General features: G+C 39.3%; 1 protein-coding gene across 16 annotated transcripts in view; it reads right to left on the bottom strand.

The window, feature by feature from the left end:
* Nucleotides 1-19,568, bottom strand: part of TSC22D1 (TSC22 domain family member 1) — a 105,973-nt gene that overhangs the window by 71,557 nt on the left and 14,848 nt on the right. The window contains exons 2-6 of one of the 16 annotated variants that reach the window (XR_012085392.2): nt 15,980-16,036; nt 14,538-14,706; nt 12,751-12,871; nt 11,337-11,445; nt 8,996-9,838 (exon numbers count right to left, since the gene is read on the bottom strand). The exons of 1 other annotated variant lie outside the window; for it this stretch is intronic. Coding sequence is in view for 4 of the 15 variants with exons in the window: in XM_072994788.2 (XP_072850889.1) it covers nt 14,538-14,596 (59 nt within the window). In the remaining 11 variants the exon portion in view is untranslated. Of the gene's footprint in view, nt 1-6,444; nt 13,834-14,537; nt 14,707-15,979; nt 16,037-19,568 lie in introns of those variants that run through there. 14 more of the 16 variants (XR_012085390.2, XR_012085391.2, XR_012085388.2 and 11 more) reach the window with 14 other exon arrangements.

Genomic DNA, 19,568 nt, shown 5'->3' with positions numbered 1-19,568 from the left:
AAATTGGCAATTATAGGCCCGTCGCCAATGTTTCTTTCATGAGCAAAGTGGTCGAGAGGGTGGTGGCTGATCAGCTTCAGGCCCACTTGGATGACACAGATGCCCTGGATCCGTTTCAGTCGGGCTTCAGGCCGTGCCACGGTACAGAGATGGCATTGGTCGCCCTGTACGATAACCTGTTGAGGGAGGCCAACAGGGGCAAAATGTCTCTGCTGGTCCTCCTCGACATCTCAGCGGCCTTTGATACCGTCGACCACGGTATCCTCCTGGGAAGGCTCTCTGAATTGGGAATTGGTGGCTCGGCACTCGCCTGGCTCCGTTCCTTCTTGGGGGACCGTCCCCAGAGAGTACAGCTTGGGGAGAGTGTCTCAATTGTGGGGTTCCACAGGGGTCGATCATCTCCCCAATGCTGTTTAACATCTATATGAGGCCGCTGGGTGGGGTCATCAGGGGATGTGGGGTTTTGTGTCATCAATATGCTGATGACACCCAGCTCTACATCTCCTTTTCACCAACTGCAGGTAATGCTGTCCTGTCCCTTCAGCACTGCCTGGGGGCCGTACTGCAATGGATGCAGGAGAATGGGCTGAGGCTGAACCCGGATAAGACGGAAGTTCTGAGGGTGGGTGTCCCTGTGTTAGGTGGCTTGGGTGACTCTCTCACATTTGGGGGGGGTCACCTTGGCCGCGAAGAGTGGGGTCTGCAGCCTGGGCATACTTTTGGACCCGGCTCTCACCATGGAAACGCAGGTGGCGTCGGTAGTCCGTACCGCCTTTTTCTATCTTTGGCGGATTGCCCGGCTGCGACCCTACCTCGACACGGGGGCGCTCACTACCTTGGTGCATGTGCTCACAATCTCAAGATTAGACCACTGTAACGTGCTCTACGTGGGGTTGCCTTTGAGACTGATGCGGAAACTTCAGGTGGTGCAGAATGTGGCGGCCAGGCTCCTCACCGGAGCGAGGAAATACCAACACATTTCTCCAACGCTGGCCGCATTGCACTGGCTGCCCATCTGTTTCCACGTCAACTTCAAAGTTTTAATGCTTACTTACAAGGCCCTAAATGGTTTAGGACCTCGATATTTGGCGGAACGCCTGCTTCCACCAAGGTCTACCTGGATCACCCGCACGAGTCAGGAGGTGAGGCTGAGCAGCCTGACGCCAAGAGAGGCCCAGAAGGAGAAGACGCAAAACTGGGCCTTCTCGGCGGTGGTTCCTCGCCTCTGGAACAATCTCGCTCCGGAGATTCGCGCGGCCCCTACGCTGGGCATCTTTAAAACCCAATTAAAAACATGGTTGTTCATTCAGGCCTTCCCTCCAGACAATTCTTGATTTTTTCTCTCTTACTTTTCCTTATTCTTTATTTTGTTGTAGTTGTTGTTGCATTATTATGTATTTGTTTGTGTTTTTATTGTCTGATTTTATATTGGAAGCCGCCTAGAGTGGTCCGCTGGTCCAGATAGGCGGGGTATAAATCAAATCAAATAAATAAATAAATTTCTCTCAGTTTTGTAACTGTTCAAGACAACTGTTCAATGAACCTTTTACATTTATAGAAACCTAGCTTAACATGGTTAGATTATGCTATTTTAATTATAATGGCTGCAGAGCCAGAGGTTGGTGCTGGACTTGATGATTCAGAGTCCTTTTCACTCTGCAGTTCCAAAATCATCATCATCATCATAAAAGTACATTTATGATGTTTCATAATTGTTAATTTATTTGTTTTTCAAGTCTGCTTAAGTGCCAAATCTACCACTGATGTTTCTTACAGTAAAGTTGATGTCTTAATGAATAAGCGTCTCCCTCCCCTGTGAAGTATTCAAATGTCCAACTTTGCCAGAGCTTGGGAAGAAGTTACAACTCCCAGAATCACTCCAGCAGTCATGCCAGTCAGGCTTTCTTAATGTTGCAGTCTAAAGAAATAATTTTCAAAGTCTGGATTATTCTTAGTATGCTGCAAATTTTCATAGTGTGCTGACAATGAGTTTTGCGACAACCTCAAATATTATGAGTGCATGGAACAATGTTGCCACGTGATTGGGTTCGCTACTGTGGAGCAGTCTTAGGCTAACTTGCTTCAAAAGTCTATTACCAGAATGCACAATTATTTTTATACTTAAAAGAATTGACTTACAGACATTATTAGCAACAATGTTGCTTCAGAGATTTGAGTTCTACAACTCCAGCCTTCTGTTGCTTTATTTTTCAAGTTGGAAACTACTTATAATGACCCTAATAAGGCTTTCAAGTGAGATATTTGAGATATTTACTCTTTTTCAGAGAGTTTCCATGGCCAACTGAGGACATGAACCCTCATCTCCAGACTCCTATCCACTATACCACACTGGGTACCCAACTCTTGCTTTACTGAGGACCAAAGAAAGCAAGTTTCCTTTTATGGGGAAGTCAAACATTGCCTACACATGAGTGATTCCCATTCATCTCAACAAGGTCACTCTCAAAACAACTGTGACACAGCAATTCAAAGTATACTGTGGCAAAAACCCAAGCAAAAATTAGAAGCCAACCAATGTGTGTTGGGCAGCTATAGTTCACTTTTTTCTTTTTCTTTTTCCCTTTCTTTTTTTCCTTTTTTCTTTTTTGTATCTTGCATCAGATGTTTGGCAAAAGCAACACACTGCAGAAAAGGAACTGCTGGAAATTGCAGCAGTTGGAATATGTTTCGGTATCTTGAAATTATTTTGTGGCATTGCATGTATTTATTTTACTTAAAAACATGCACAGGGATTTCGTGCATGTGCACACGCCCTGTACTTGTTATTCAACCAGAATTCTCACTAGAAGTGTCCAAGAAATTGTTTCGTTGAATTACACTGAATCCACTATTTCATATGCTGCCTATCAACAGTCAGAAGCTCTATGCTTGAAACTAAAATGCAAGATGAGATTGTAAAAGAATGTATCATTAGGTGGGCACAATATACTGTACAGGATATTATATTGATACTGATCAATGGTTGCAAATATGGAAAAATAATATAAAGCTTGCAAAATTGGTAAATTTTAAAGAGAACATATATAAGATGTTTTATAGGTGGTATATGACTCCAAAAAAACTGTCAAAGATTTATACAGATGAGTCAAATGTGTGTTGGAAGTATAAAGCACAAGAGGGAAGCTTTTATCATATGTGGTGGACTTGCAAAGAACTGAAACACTACTGGATAGCAATACATGATTTTTTGCAAAAAATATTGCTCTGTAATGTTCCACTAAACCCAGAATTGTCTTCACTGAATATTATACCAGATAATATAGATAAAGACAAAAAGTCATCTAGTTGTACATAAAGTCACTGCAGCCAGAATTTTTTATGCTAAGAGTTGGAAGAAATCGTAGATACTGAAGCAAGAGGAGCTCCTAGAGAAGATTTGGGAAGCAGCACAAATGGATATACTATCAGAAGTGTTGAAAGACTGTCCAATACAAAAATAATTGAACAATAGGATTTATTATATAAATGGCTTAAATCAGTAGAGACAGCTTGATTAACATAGAATTAAACTAAGAAGTAACTGCAAATAGAAATCTGGAAGGGCAATCGAACTGCAGAAAGGCGAAAAGTGGGCTTGATATTGTAACGTGAACAACAGAATTTGATGACAGTATATTTTATGTTCTCCTTTCCCCCCCCTTTTTCCCCACATTCCCCTTACCTTCGGGACTCCTTACCCTATCCCTAGCTTTAAAAATAAAAATATTTTTTTAAAAAAACAGTCAGAAGCTCTAAATATAACATCATCCAGCATCTTCAGCAGTGCTGCTACAAACTTCCTAAGAAGGTAGTGAGTAGAACCAAGTGAATATGCACTCCTTTAACACTGCTGCCGTGATTGACAGTTCACTTCTGGACTAATTCAAAGGACTGGTTTTAACCTTTAAACTCTTGCACAAGTAGGGCCCTTCCTACCATTCCTCCCAAAAAATCGCATCTACCAAATAATGCCTTACCCATTGGCCATGTTCCCAATCCTTCCACAAGAACGGTTCAGAAAGCAGGAGTCAGGGATCAAACCTTTCAGCAACAGGTCTCAAACACTGAACTTCCTCCAATAAAAGTTTAGGTAGAGTCCAACATTGCTGCCTTCTTAGAACTTTTAAAACCTTACTTCATTTAGCCCTTACATCAGAATTTATGTTAGGATATGGTATTTTCATTGTAATTTACCTAATGAGACAGCAGCAAATCAAGATCATTTCCTAATAGCAAAAAAGATGGCACAAAAACCACCAAAAACCAACCAAAGCCGACCAAAAGTTCTATTGGCTGCAGCTGTCACCTATATGCAAGGCTGGTCCAGGACCTCCAGCAGTACTGCAAGCTTGTAATTTACACCGGAATGCAATCCCACCCCAAACATGCATTTGTAAGACTTCCTCCAGCAGATTCATACAAATATTAAGTAAAACAGGGATAAGAAGGAACCTTGGGGCTCCCCACAAAGCAACTGCTGGAGCAGAAAGCTCCTAGCTCCAGATCCTGGAATGTCGCTGCCATGTTGGGAGAGAGGTACCTCAGCCACTGATTCCACTGAAATCTGCACGGGTGCAATGAACTATTAGTTCACCAAATAGCTGTAAAAAGCATTCTGTTCTTAATCCGAACAACCTGAAATTCATCCACACAACTGTGAACAGAGATGACCAGGCGTGTCATACACAAGCATCATGACAGACAATTCAGAAAAGTCACCAATGATTTTTATCGGCACAGTGCATCACAAGCCACTAATACCCTATTTCCCTGAAAACAAGACCTAACCTGAAAATAAGCCCTAGTATGATTTTTCAGGATGCTCATAATATAAGCCCTACTCCAAAAACAAGCCCCAGTTAAGAGAAACCCGGCCCTCCACCATTAATATAAAATTAATATAAGACCCTGTCTTATTTTCAGGGAAACACGGTAGTAATAAAAGGTCTTGTTCAACAAAAGAAGAGACTGCTAATGATCATTTGCTTCTTGAAAAGGTTCTGATGCATGGTTCCATGTATTTGCAATGGTTGCAAAGGAAAATTCAAGTGGCATTCAACTGGCGATTCCTCACAGTTCACTTTCGTTAGGCAAGGGATGGCAAACATTGACCCTCTGAATAATGTTGGATGGACTATAAGTCCCAGCACTCCTCTCTATTGGTTATGCTGAACAGCTGGAGGAGAAGACTTTGCCCACCATATCCCAAGTTCTTCAAAGTACAAAGCAGCTGAGTAGGTGATAAAAGGCTTGGACCAGAAAGGGTCTTTAGCTCTGAGTTATCTTTCTGTAATCTTGGACTGAAGGTCATTTACCCTGGTAGCACAGTAAACTTGATTTTGTGTTTTTTAAAGTGCTCTCCCTCTCGCTCTTTCTCTCTGTTGATCTTCTAACTCTTGTAGATTACCTTACTTCTACTGAAACTGTTTTTTTAATGTATCTAAACATCTTTAATCTTGAAATCTCATTTGTGTTGGAGAATTCCTAGAGAATGGAACTTATATCTACTACTTATGGAAGGAGTGAAATAGGATCTACTTCCAATGAGTTGATTCAAGACAAGCCACAAGCATGGTTTGGAACCAGGTCCCAAAAAAGTCTCCCCATTATTTCCTACAAAAGAGTTTTGGCAGGCTCACTCACTATTTCTTCAGGTACCTCCGCAGGATTAAAACGTGGGCGGCGGCGGGGGGATTGTTTTAAAAACATAAAATTAGTGTTTTTTCATTTCTTCCAAGCTGTCCACTAGTTCCTAAACTTTGAGTGCATATTGTCATTTTATTTTCAAGCTTACCTGTAAAATGACAGTCGCCATTATTTTCAGGTGCACAGAAGGCTGCAAGCTACACGCAAGTGCAGAGAGAAGAAAATCAATACACTAGCCCAATACTCTGCATAACTGTATAAAGATGCCATGAGAAACTACACAGACACAGCTGGGTCACATATTTAGCCCCAATTTCCAAACTCAGTAAACAACATTCAACGATGAAAGTCTGCCTCAGTCTGAGTTATAGAATGGATACCCAAGATCTGTGTGAAGCAGAAGGGATGTTTAGAGGAAATTTACAGGACATTTGACATGTTCCCTTGAAAGTAGGCATTTGCATTATGTTCAATGCAACATAATGTGACTACAATTCTATGCCAACCAAATCTTTGAGCAGCACTCAAGGCCTCTGTAATGGCTGCTGCCACTTGTTATGTGACAGGCACCCCATGAAGTGAGGCAGAATAGATGTGTGGATTCGCACATTGTGGAGGAATCCTGGTATCATTTTGTTCTAGCATTTAACCATCCCTATCCAGGTGATCGGTAAGAAACCAAACACACTCTACACTGAACCCAACCCTTAGTTCATAGTTCTAGTTATACACTTTGTTCCAACAATATTAAATCATTCACAAACACAGAAATTATATACCTCCAATAGGGTAACTTGCCTTCCAAGCAGTTCTGTCAACATTACATCTGGAAAATGCCTTCTCACTAGAAATCCTGATTTAACTTTGGAAAAGCTACAGAAAGAGATGGTGGTTAAAACAGAATTCAAATTAGAATAAAACTACAAGCCAGCAAGGAAGTTAAAAACCAAATCTTTTTAAATTATGAAAGAATGTAATCCAAAGGCAAAAATGGATGTCACTTTTATTATAGTACTTTAAAAACACACACAAACATAAGAAAGCTTTCAACCTCATATTGCAAATAACTGGTAACCCTTTTAATAGTAAGACGGAGAGAGACATTCCAATCCATACCAACAGAGGTGAAATCTGAAACCTGTATCTCTGACCCGAGTCTGTAACCTTCAGTTTGGTTGAATTCTTACTGAGTTGAACTCCTACCGAGTAGTTACACTTGGGTAACTTGACATTACACAAGAGGCAACTGTAACAAAATCAAGGCAGAAACGCTGTTCATGAAGCACTTCTGGAAACACACTACACTACAGGTTGCAATGGGAACTAAGTGACCAAATCCACAATAAATGCACACAATCTTGGTTGCCTGGGATTAACACTCTCTCTCTCACACACACACACAAAAATCACTACATCATACAACACGTACAATCTTGTGGAACAAGACCACAAAGCTTGTACCAATGTGAAGAACTTGAAGTCCAAAGGTTCATGGCAAGTTCATGGCAAAATGAATTTTGACAGGAAAGTTACTCTTAGATGTAAGGTCCAAAGGTTCTTGGCAAGATAGATTTCGCCAGGCACGTCTTCCTTAGATGTAAGTCAGGAAAGATGCAGGCAACATTAGAGTAAAGAGTCTGTATAACATTATGTAACTTTGTCTGTCTGGCAGCAGCAAGATTCTGGCTAACTTGTTCTTAACAAATAAACCTGACTTGTACATACATCTGGCCATGAGTTTTGGCATTTTAATATTTCTTCTGCACCACCCATGGATCTGTGGTGCTCAGCTTGATGAAGAGGCTGAAAGCCTGCTTATGTTTGTGGTTTTTAGTGGTATAATAAAGGTATCATCCACCCTTGCTTTTGGATTGTGTACAAGAAGGATCATGGGGCTTTCTTTTTTGAATTAATTTAGTAAAGCAACAAATAAAGTAACTATGTGCTTGCAACAGAGCTTTTAGTTGCATTGTTAATCTTAGTTAATTGTCTAAAATTCTGAAATTTTTGAAAATTTCATAAAACAAAGCTATCATTTCAAGCAAGTATTTTGGATTTCCCAAGGTGCCAGTTAGCTATATTTTCTGGGGGAAGCATGAGTAGTAGGAAACTAGCATGGCAGAGGTCCACAATTTTAGCCTAAAATTTAGCCTAATTTTCAAGGTGAACAATGGCTGGTATAAACATCTTTTATTTTTCTAGCAGCTACAAATTCTGTGTGTCTTTGATAATGTCAAAATATACTACCCTCTCTCACTATACTGGTAAGTAGGAAAAGAAAGTAAAGAAGGAAGGCGGGTCACATTTGATAAGACCAACAGGCAAGGTGGCTTATTGTCTCTAGGTTCCATTTTGTACTTGCACCCTTGGATATGACCTTCAGATTCTCAGATAAAGCCTCTCAGTTCTCATGAACTAGAACATATACTTAATAAATCTGGATGAATTCCCAGAGCCATCAGGGAATTCTTGGCTCTCTCAAGTATTATTTTCTGAAATAATGAGTGAATGGGGGAGGTTGTTATGTCAATTTGCAACCAGGCCCTCCACAGCCCACTAGACAGACAGTTTAATACAGTTTAAATAGCTAACTGACTGCCCAATGATGACCTCTGAAGAATGTGCAAAGGCTTGTACGTATAAAGACTAATGCATGGAGGATTTCCCTGTCCATCTCTTCTTCAAGTATGAGCAAAACATTCCGCAAAAGCACAGTCAGAAACATTAACAGCCTACAAAGTGCTGATTTTACAGCAATGTAAACAAATCAAATTATCTTATCCTTAAAACTGAACTCCTTCAATTAACAAGATTTAAATATATAGAGACCTTCCGAAACAGACACACTAACACCATTTACATTTAAATGCATTAGCATAAATTGAGATGCATACTTTAGATGCTTCATTATGCAAATACTCTGAGAAACAAAAAATAACTAATAACAATTACTGTGAGTGCATTAAAAGCCACCTTATACCACATCATTTGACTGGTACATCCACACTGGGTATTATCTGCTCCGACCAACAGTGGTTTTCAAAGTGTCAGGAAGAGATGTCTCTTCTGAGCCTGCTGTGCAAGCATCTTTAGTTGCAGTGGATGAGGTTTAAATCTGGGTGCTATGTAAGTGACTTGCTATGTGCCTTACTGCTTTGACAGAATTACCACTTTAGAATAAGACATTTATTCTCCCATTTAAACCATCAGGAACAATTATGCTGCATGTTCCTACAGTAAGAAAGTAGTACTCGACATCTCAGTTGTTCATTCTGAAATGTTCAGACTTCTGTTTTTATTTTGGATTAAATATTCACAAAATCTTATTTTACAAATAAAGTTAGTCAAGTAAATTTTAAAGAAACCTTTATTAAATATTCTTCAAGACAGAAATTAATTGCCTCCTGTGTTAAATTTGCTAAATGTAAATTATGTTATATAGGTCTACAATCCAGTAAAAAGAACACCATTCATTGGCTTTAAACAGCTGTAAATATGTCACACCAGTAATATAATTAATTCTGCTAGCACTACTTGTAGCCACCTTCCAAGAATGAATGCTCATGAAAACATTTAAGGTCATTTGCACTTTTGTACAAAGTGAAGAAAACTCCTCCCATTTAACATCCACAAAGCATTTGTAAACGTAAAACCACCTGCTGAAAATAGTACCACGGCCTTTCAAAACATGGTGCTCTCTAGATGCGCTGGAGTACAAGTCCCATCAACCTGCACCTATATGGCAATGGTGTCTGGTGTGATGGAAGTATTGTCAAATACTTCTAGCGCACGCCAGCTTGACGAAGAATACACTAAGTAGCTTTCATCTAATAATAAAATTACTCACAATTAATAATGAAAATGACATTCATTTCAGATTTTAAAATAAACAGCTTCTAGAACAAACTGAATTCTCTGATCCTTCAGTTATGCTTGTCTTCCGTGGTGTTCTTCCATTCAATGATCCAAGACCTCCAGGACCCAGCCATTTGCCTCTCTATTTTTGGTGACGTTGTGATTCCTCACCTACCCTCAGTTCCAAGAAAACCTCAAGGAAATCCTGTCAATAGTTTGATGGTATTTTCCAGTTATTCTATTTGTATTCTTCAACCTGGAATTAGATGATTCACTACTGACTCCTTTTATCCCTTGTTCTTCATGACTTCTTCTGACGTTTATATTCTATGGAGAACTCAAGACACAGTAAGTGATGGTGAAATGTTGTCTTTCTTTATACACAAGTCAAAAGTGCATTTAAAAGTTTCACAAAGACTCCATGAATTCTAGCCAGACAATATATACCAACTGGAGAATTATGTTTTCATTAATGTCTTGGCTACTAGACGTATAAAATTCTGAAAAATGTATGCAAGTGGCATTGTAAACTACATACAATTTTTGTTTCAAACATGCCCAGCTCTCCCAAGCAACAATTTATCTATTTTTATAATAAATGTTTGACAGACTTAAATGGGGCAACTGTACCATAATATCTCTGCAGCATCCCAAACCAAGTACAGTGGTGCCTTGCTTAGCGAGCGCTCCGTTTAGCAACGAAATCGCTTTGCGATGAACTTTTTGTGATCGCAAAAGCGATCGCTTTGCGATGTTCCCTATGGGAGAATTTCGCTTTGCGATGATCGGTTTCCTGCTTCGGGAACCGATCATCGCAAAGTGACCATTTTCGCACAGCTGATCGGCGTTTTCAAAATGGCCACCGGGTAAACAAAATGGCCGCCTGCTGTTTTCTGGGACGGATTCCTTGCTTAAAAGGCACCGAAAATGGCCGCGCTATGGAGGATCTTCGCTGAACTGTGAGTTTTAAGCCCCTAGGAATGCATTAATCAGGTTTTAATGTGTTTCTATGGGCTTTTTAATATCGCATAGCGACGTTTTCATTCAACAGCAATTTTTGCGGAACGAATTAACGTCGCAATGCGAGGCACCACTGTAGTCTGAGCCACTGCTAGACATATTTGAAACAAATAACGTATGCATGCATACATTGTATTAATGAACTACAAATGTGATACATAAGAATAATATTGGGACATAAATTGTTTGTGAGAACAGCTCTCATGATCCCTTGCAAGCGAAACAATTTATCTATCATCACTGCAATTTATCTATCATCATTTTGCATTATTGAAATTTAGCTAACCTATCATACCTACATGACATTATTCATTGTCTTATATATGGAAGGCCTGATCCCTGGCCATAGTCTCAAAACGGATTAGCTGTCCAATCACATGTCATTTCTTAAATGTTTCCTGATCTTTGATGTAACGTTTACAGAAATAACAGCTGGGCTTTATTTTGTCTCTTTCTTTTAAACGTGTGTTTATACACAGGAATGCATTTTGTCACTAATTTAAATGTCTTTAAGAATATTGTTTCTTCAAGAACTGCTGCTAAATAAGGTGGAACAAATCACTTACATATTTAGGAAAAGTCGAATGGGTTTCCTTACCTCTTCTTAAAAGCCTGTTGAACCAGCAAATCCACATAAGACTTGGTAAGAACATTTAACAGGGGGAGTATCACCACAAACACAGTTACAGGATGGTGAACACTACCTGCATGCCTATTCTGTTCATAAGGAATCACCTATGATTCTTCAAAACTGCAATCTAAGTATGGGTTAACTTATATTGTTTCCCTCCCACACATGAAGCATTTTTACCTACCTGTTTGGCTCAGTCAGACCTCCCAGCTTTTGCACTAGTTATAATTAACTTTGGCAGAGCCTCTTCAGGGGCATACTATTGTGCAATGTTAGACTCAGTCATTCTGTATCTGTTGAAATATTAGCATTCATTTTAGATCACTTAAAGTTAAGAAGAGGGGAAAAAAACAAGGATGGGAAAAATTGGAGAGGCAGGGTGGATTAAATGTCTAGTCAAGATCAATAAAAAAGCAAATGTTTCCAGAAATCTGATAGCCAGTGCAATGTTGCGGGCTGGGTGATGGATGTGTTTCAGCCATGAAACTCATTGGGTGACCTTGGCAAAAGCATTTATTTCTTAGTTCAAACTAGGATTGCTGTGAGATGTGGAAAAACTCTATGTGTGTCACCTTGAGGTCTCTGCAGGAGATGCAGCTATACTGATTTACTGATCTCTCTGAAGCTGTTGTTTCAGAATGAAACATTATTCCTGGAAACACAAAAGCCAGAGTGAACATATTAAGCCTTTGCATAATACTTACTGTTCTGTCTGTAATAAATGTAAGCAAAGTGGCCCATGAGCAAAATGCAAGGGCCTGGTAGCATCTTAAATTAATTAATTTCTTTTTCTTTTCTTTTCTTTTCTTTCTTTGTTGTTTTTTGTTTTGTTTTGTTTTTGGCCAAGAGCCACTTTGTTGGATGCATTTCTGAACAACAGACAATATTGCTACAGTAATTCTCTCAAGACTATGCAGTGCTTCAAGACTGTTTTGTTTCCTCTTTGTTCACAGGGCCATGCCCACACCTGGAAATCTGACAACTGACTCCATGGCCAGATTTTTCAGAAGTGACTCTTTATCTTAGGTATGCAACTAAGATACTAGTGGTGCTAGTGTACCCATCTGCGCCACAGCGCAAATGATGTGTAGAAACTGAGGCACAAAGCAAGTCCTGAGGTCAGAGGAAAACAGACTCCAAGGCTGAAACACTTCCCTATCATTCCCACATTATACAAAGGCCATGACACAGCAGTGACTTGCGTGGTTTATTCTATCCGAGAGGGTTAAGGAGGCCAAATAAATAATGTGATGATAAAAGAAGAGACTCTTACAATCAGGGAATAAAAGCAGGGCTATTGTAAGACCATCAAACATTGCCTAACACAAAAGGGAGCTGAAAAGGTCATCTTTACTCTATGTTCCTTCAGATTTCTTTTTCTTTCAGTCAACCACTAAGAAAATCATCCATATATCCAGTATTCATTGTGAGCCCTTCAGAATAAATCTTCAAAATTAGAACAAGACACCACACATATACACACAAACACACACACACTCAATATTTCTGTTCATGCCCTTAAGAACTGACTGGAAGGCAAATCTATACAGAATTATCTGCTTTCTCATCGATCTAAATTCCATATTAGCAATCCTCACCAAATTCATTGGTCAGCTGCCACTCTATCACTCCATCCAGATTGATGCTCAAGGTCACGAAATAAAATTAGGAATGGGAAATCAAAGGATGCAATGGGGGAAGATATGTGGCATTCAACATCTGAAAGAATCAGATAAAGACGAACACCTTTGTTCTCAAATATTGCCTTTGCAATGAAGAGAAATAACTGAACAAGGACAGCTGAGAAACTCAGAACTAGTGTTTCCTTTGGAAAAAAGGAACTTCAAAAGCCAAGATGTGGAATATGCTTGGATGGAAAGCCTTTAGGAAACTCCACCAATTTACATTTTTTACAACCAGTTATTTAGATATAATAATTTTGCCTTGTGCAAGTAGAAACTTTAGTGAATGGAGGCCATATACCTTCATGCAAAGAGAAAATTGTAATCTCCCCTATCAATTACCTCCTCACCATAGGCAAATCATTTCACATATTGAGCTGGACTCCAAACCACAATTTTACTTTGTCACTAAATATACCGTCAGTATTTTATTGTAGACTCACAGAACTAAAATTCCTAGCACAGGGATTGTAACTCAGTTTCTACAACTCTTTGCAATTTTCCTTACCAGAAGAGTTTCTTGGGGTCTTTCTCAAAAGTAGTCAGAACTGTAAAGTTATGTCAGAAAGCAATTCTTCCCTTCAGAACATGTATCCAAGTGTGCTAAAACACAATATGCTCCACAAAAAAACTCTGAAAATTCTACATCAATAAAAGGCAACTTCAGATGAAAATGGTTTATTGCTAACTAGGAATTCTCCCATCCCTTCTTCCTCTATGCATTCTCATCATCTTGTTTGCCAATGGAGCTCTGAATAAGAAATTATACAGAGCTTCAGTGTATACAAATGCCTTTATTCAGTGGAGTTTACATGGGAGAAGATGGCAACCCATAAGTTTTTCCTCATTCGTTTTTGAGATTGGAAAGTCAATTCACCTACAGCCGTGCTTACACATCATGGCCACTGATGGGGCAGCCATTACCAGAAAAAACATATGTATTTTCCAATTGGGTAAATGGAAGCTGTTGTCGTCCCCCCCCCCCTTGATACAATGGCAGGGAAGGAAGGGTCAACTGAGAGCACTCCTCATGCTTCCAAAGTCAAGAGCTATCAATAGCCACTCACCGCCTGCAATGCTGTAGTTGCCCAATAACAGAGCGTCTATGTGTTGAATATTCTGATTTTTCTTGCCATTATTCTCTTTTGCCAACATTTCCATTGCTTGGTTTGATGTCATCAACAAACCATCACAACTAAGGAACAGGATATTGGTGGTTTTTGATTTATGATCTCTTAAATTACCACAGGGAAGAGCCCACAAGGATGAATAACACATGTATTTTACTTATGTCACAGAACAGCAGGATTCTTGCTCATGAAAAAACATTCTCCTTATCAGCATCAGTGGCACTAGTACAGCACATGAAGAAGACACTGTCAATACTAATTTTGCATGTCTCTGCCAAATGCCATCAAGACAACTACTGTTGCTGCAGGAGACTGTTATGTTTAACACCGGTTCTACATGCATGATTTTATGAATTCAAGTACCTTCAAATCTTTTTTACCATACTGTTGGAACAAGAGTCTCAGTATTAATGGACTCCTCCTGCTTTTTTGTTTTGTTTTGTTCTGTTTTATTTGTTTTTAGAAAGCTATCATTAAATTTCAAGTTAAAAAAATAACACTGTAAGTTTGCTTTACCAACATAAAGCCAGTGTTTGTTCTCAAACTTAAACAAAGTTTGATACACACACACACCTGTAAGGATGGAGGGTTGTGCTCCTCTTTGCATTCATGTTATGGAATGCATCCTTCATGGCAGTCTCTAAAGGCAGGGGAAAGTGTTGTCTGTTGCCTCTGAAGAAGTCATTTCGCCATTCATTCTCCAGTCAGAAGTTAAGAGAGTTTAGCAAATTAGAAGAAACAACTACAAAAGAAAAATGCAGTAGAAATATGAAGCCATTTTAAAGGGTAGGTTGCGTTCTCTGCTCTCTTAGTATCCCAGAAACAAAAGATAAATACAAGTAGCTTAAAATGCATGTGTTGCATCTACAGTATGCATTGAGACCTACATTACCTTAACAACACATTCTACAGTTGAATCCAAGATTAAAATAAAGCTGCAAGAGCTGAGGACAATGCCAGCCTCAATAAAAATGTAAGTAAAGAGAAGAAATAAAAACCTATTTTGTGTTAAGATGTTTTACCTACCCATGTTTATATTTTCAACACAGCAAATGAATCATGCTCAGTTGCACAGCCATTCATTCTTTGTTGGCTCTTTTTTGACCCACAGTACTGGTAAATATAATTGTTCATACACAAAAAACTTTCTGTATGGCCACCGCATAATGATATTTGGAGAAATACCTAAGAGTGAAACAACTGCCTCATGCAGCTTCTTTGGTAACTGAAAAAGATGCCGTATTTAGACCCCTCCTGCTTTTATAAATACTAAGAGACACTGATAGAAAATCAATGTACAAAATCAGCAAAATGAACCTTCAAGAGAACCTCAAGTCATTAATTAGAAGAGTAACTGGGCTGGGATTATGTGGTTCAAGAAAAAAACAAGATGTGGTCTAGAAGACAGTAGATCTTGCAAATTAGCTGTTTACCTTGAATAGAAGACCAATTATGTATTACAGCCAGGGTTCATAACGTAGAGGCCCCAGTACTTTTTTGGTAGCAGGGACTGTGACATCATTCACCAACCTCCTTAGCCTTGCCTGTTCTCTGAACCTAGATGTAGCTGGGGATTAATTAGACTCTTCCAGAAACAGTATGTTGTTACAAGCTGCCCCTACTGTTTTGCAAAGTATTTGAGGGTAGTCTGGTCTCAAATGGGCAATTAAGAGCCATAAACTTTACAAAATATGTACTCCTGATTTACTGATATGAACTGATCCCGCTACCCACATTTTTGATTTTTCATTATTGCAGGGTGGAAAGATCTGTCATGATGAACACCTGCACTTACAAATTTACCACCACATCACCCCAGAAGACTGAAACCTAGACAAGACACCAAAGGGAATGAAAAGAAAATCTATTTCCATCCAGTCACCAGAGATATAAGCAGAGATATAAGATATTAAATAAACTGAATATTTGTGCCTTGTTGCTTTTCAAAGTGTTTTCAGTACTCATTTAATGTTTAATATATTTGTTTAATTCTATTTAAATATTTGTATACTTACTCTTTTTAGCTTTTAAATACAGTATTGAATTTTTAATGTGCAAGCTGCCTTGGGCCCCTAGGAGAAAGGCAGGGTGAAAATATTTTAAATTAATAAATAAAATAATATTGTTCATCCCTGGCAATTGTACATTAAAAGTGATATAATCTGCCAAACATACACATATAATAGAGATATGTCAATACTTTTGAAGTCAATTCAATGGGGATAGATGATCAATGTAATCCCTATAAATCCGCTATAGTGTCTACAAAGTAATAACCATAAAGCTAGTCACTAGTACTAGGATACAGGTGATTGGTTTCACCTAAGCCTCACTTACTTTTCTGTCCCTGGAAACAAATGTTGGGAGCATTTCAGAACACGAGATGTGTAATGTATGAGCGCTTTGTATTACCTATAGTGCTCACAAGAATTCTGAGGAAAAGTTTTGAAGTAAGCAATTTTGATTTTCTCAATGAGGACAGGGTCTGAAAACCATTGGTCAAAATATTTAAGGATTGAACATAAGGTCGCACAAAGGTGGATTTTTATTCATTCTTCATTATGTAGACCAGTCAATTGACACCCAGCCCAATACTCTATGAAGGCAAGGGTGGCTTTGCAAATGGCAATATGCCTTCTTTATGTTATCATCTTGTCTTCTGTTAAAGATAGCAGGAACAACACTGATCATTTCCTACTCTTGCAACCATTGTTGGAATGAATAGCAAAGTAATTTCTGAAGGAGGATTTTCTCTTGCCTATTGTAGAAACCAGGAAATCCTAATGGGTTTTTCTTTTCATTTGGAGATTTAGATATCAACTGTCAGAATCAAGCTTTCCTATGGGATAGTTCTGTACTTCTTCCTGTCCCAAACTTTCTGATTGCTTAATTATGCTCCACAGCTCTTTGACTATTCTGTAATTGTTGAAACTGTTTATGAAGTATTGTTCTTTTGACTTTCTTCACCTCTAATAAAACATTAGTTTCACAAAAATATTTGCGTCATTTTGGAGTAAGAGAATTGGTGGTACTAAAACCAGGCCTGCCTCAACCATTTACTGGGAGCATGTGCGTTTTCTGGATATTTTGGGTATTCCTACATCACAGGGTGGATAAATGTCAAAGCCCTTAACCTTGTGGATATTGATAACTTCCTGGAATAACTGCTTAGTAAGGATGGACAAAGGTGTTGGGAGTGTACTGGTCAGGAAGATATTCACCCAGTCATCAGCACATTTGGCCATCTGGCCATTAGCCCACACCAGGGTAATCAGTATAGTGTGTTTGAGTGGTTAGTGTCGGCCTCTCTGACCCCATGGTAATCTTGAAAGATGTCAAGGGTGGTGACGATTCTGAACTAAAAGTTTCAGACTGGCACCTAATCGTTGGCTGTTGAGAATGGTATGCCTTCACATGTCTAGACAGAAACCATCTGCCTCTAGAAATTCGTGTCTTCTCTTGCTCCTAACATGGGAACTTCATCATCTGACAATTGTGTTAGATGACTCCGTATTCAAACACAACTTAGCACTGGTGACAAACTGTGGGAAAATTGTTGTTGAAACTCATCTTCCTCTGAAACCAAGCCTAGACAAACTAGGTCTTCCTGTCCTTTACTCTTAGAAACTGTGTCTTCTGGTGTTGTAGTTTTCTTTGGTTTTCTCTTTGCCTTTTGTTTTCTTCAATTGATTAATCTGTGAGAGGAGTTTTCTTTTTCTGATGACGCCATCAGTTTTGATGTTGATGATTTCTCTTTCAACCATGACTATTGAGACGGTTCTGAAGCCTATGGAACTGATTCATTCTCTGGGTTAGCTGGGGTCACTCTGGTACATAAGGCCTCCATAAAAATTCTCTTTCAGCGATCCGCAAACTTTTTGGGACTGCAGACCGGCTGAGCGGCTGAGAGTGGAGGGGCACCCCCTGTGGGTGCACACATGCTCTCAGGCGTATGCGCGAAGCAGTGGGGGAGCACGCACGCACCCACCAGTGCCGGTGTGAGTGTTTCCCCACCCCTTTGCCATGCACAAGAGCTCCTGCATGTCTACGGGTACGCCCACCCCTTTGCGTGGGCACTCAGGTGCATGCGTGAAGGGGTGGGGGAGTGCTCACGCCAGCGCTGGCACGCGTGCACATGCGCAAAACAGCTGTGGGGAGGGGAGTGTGGGGGGGAGGTCTGTCTTCGCGACCTGGTCCAGCTCAGGCCACGGACTGGCACCGGGCCGCAGACCAGGGGGTGACGACCTCTGTCTTAGATGACATTTACAGAGGGAAATGGTCAAGGTCAAAGTCTATCTCTGTTTCAAGATGGTATTGATTGCCTGTTTTTAATGGCCAATCTGGTGAATTTTTTGCAGATTTCACAATTCTGTGTCTGGTGTTCCTTTCCTAAACAACAGAGGTGCTTAGAAGGATTTTATTTTTACAAGTGACACACTTCTTAAATGGGCCTGCTGAAGTCATAAAAGGTGGGAACAGAAAGGCCAACTAAATTGTGTGTGTGTGTGTGTGTGTGTGTGTGTGTGTGTGTGTGTGTGTGGTGTGTGTGTGTGTGTGTGTGTGTGAGAGAGAGAGAGAGAGAGAGAGAGAGAGATAAACAGACAGAGAGATAGACAGATGTTCTAACTGTAGGAAGAAAACAATAAAGAATAAAGGGTAGACTCTTGAGGACAAAATGGAACTAAGGGATAGCTGTTAGATGAATGAATGTAAGCAATGTGTGAGGGTGGGCCAAATGACTTTTTAGGCTCTGGAAGACTCCAAGGATTCTGTGCAGGCACAGAAAGACCCATTAGTGTGAATTAGAGAGAGTACAAAGAAGAAGCAGGAAATTCTCCATCTATTCTGAAGCTGATGCTGCTTGAAGTTATGCCCAACTAAAACAAATCAATGTGAAAACTGACATTTGCTGTGGCTTTAATTTATTTTAATTTTAATTTCTCTCTTTTTACATTTTTTGGAATTCTAACATAAAAGCCAAAGAGAGGGGGGGAAATGTACTTTTGCTCTTGAGGCCAACATAGAAAGCAGTGACAAAAATACATTTTTCTGTATTAAAATAAAAATATGACAGAAGCAGCACCCTATATCAAAATTAAGTCTCACTCTATGAAACTAACAAAACTCCCCCTGCAAACAGGAGTGATGAATTAAGGGTGGTTTATTTATCTTCCAAATAATTGTGATTAGTTATAATTATTTTATCATAAAATTATAATTCGTTATAATTATTTTATAACTAATCTTAATATTTCATAAGTTTTTTTTTCTATCCAGCATAAGAATTAAATTTGTTGATTAAAAGACTTAAAGAATAAAAGATCCTAATAAAAGTAATGCTTATAAAAGTAATGCTTTTGATTAATAAAAAACTAACATTCTTCAAGGGAGTCTTCAATTCATATACTAGGCATCTTCAAGGTTTCACTTCTGACCAATTTTAGCTACTTATATCTTACATGAGAACTTCTAATATCTGGTCAGATGGGAAGAACATCCATCATCTTTAGTAAGCAGTCATTGAGAAGGAACAGGATTACAAGAGATATGATTCCTCACTAAGGCTAGTACGGTACTGTGAATGTTCGTAACCAAAGTCCAACA

Source organism: Pogona vitticeps, chromosome 3 (assembly GCF_051106095.1).
Source record: "Pogona vitticeps strain Pit_001003342236 chromosome 3, PviZW2.1, whole genome shotgun sequence".
In the NCBI taxonomy this organism is placed as follows: domain Eukaryota; kingdom Metazoa; phylum Chordata; class Lepidosauria; order Squamata; family Agamidae; genus Pogona; species Pogona vitticeps.
The sequence above is the reverse complement of the archived record's forward strand: the minus strand, read 5'-3'. Positions and strand labels throughout refer to the sequence as shown.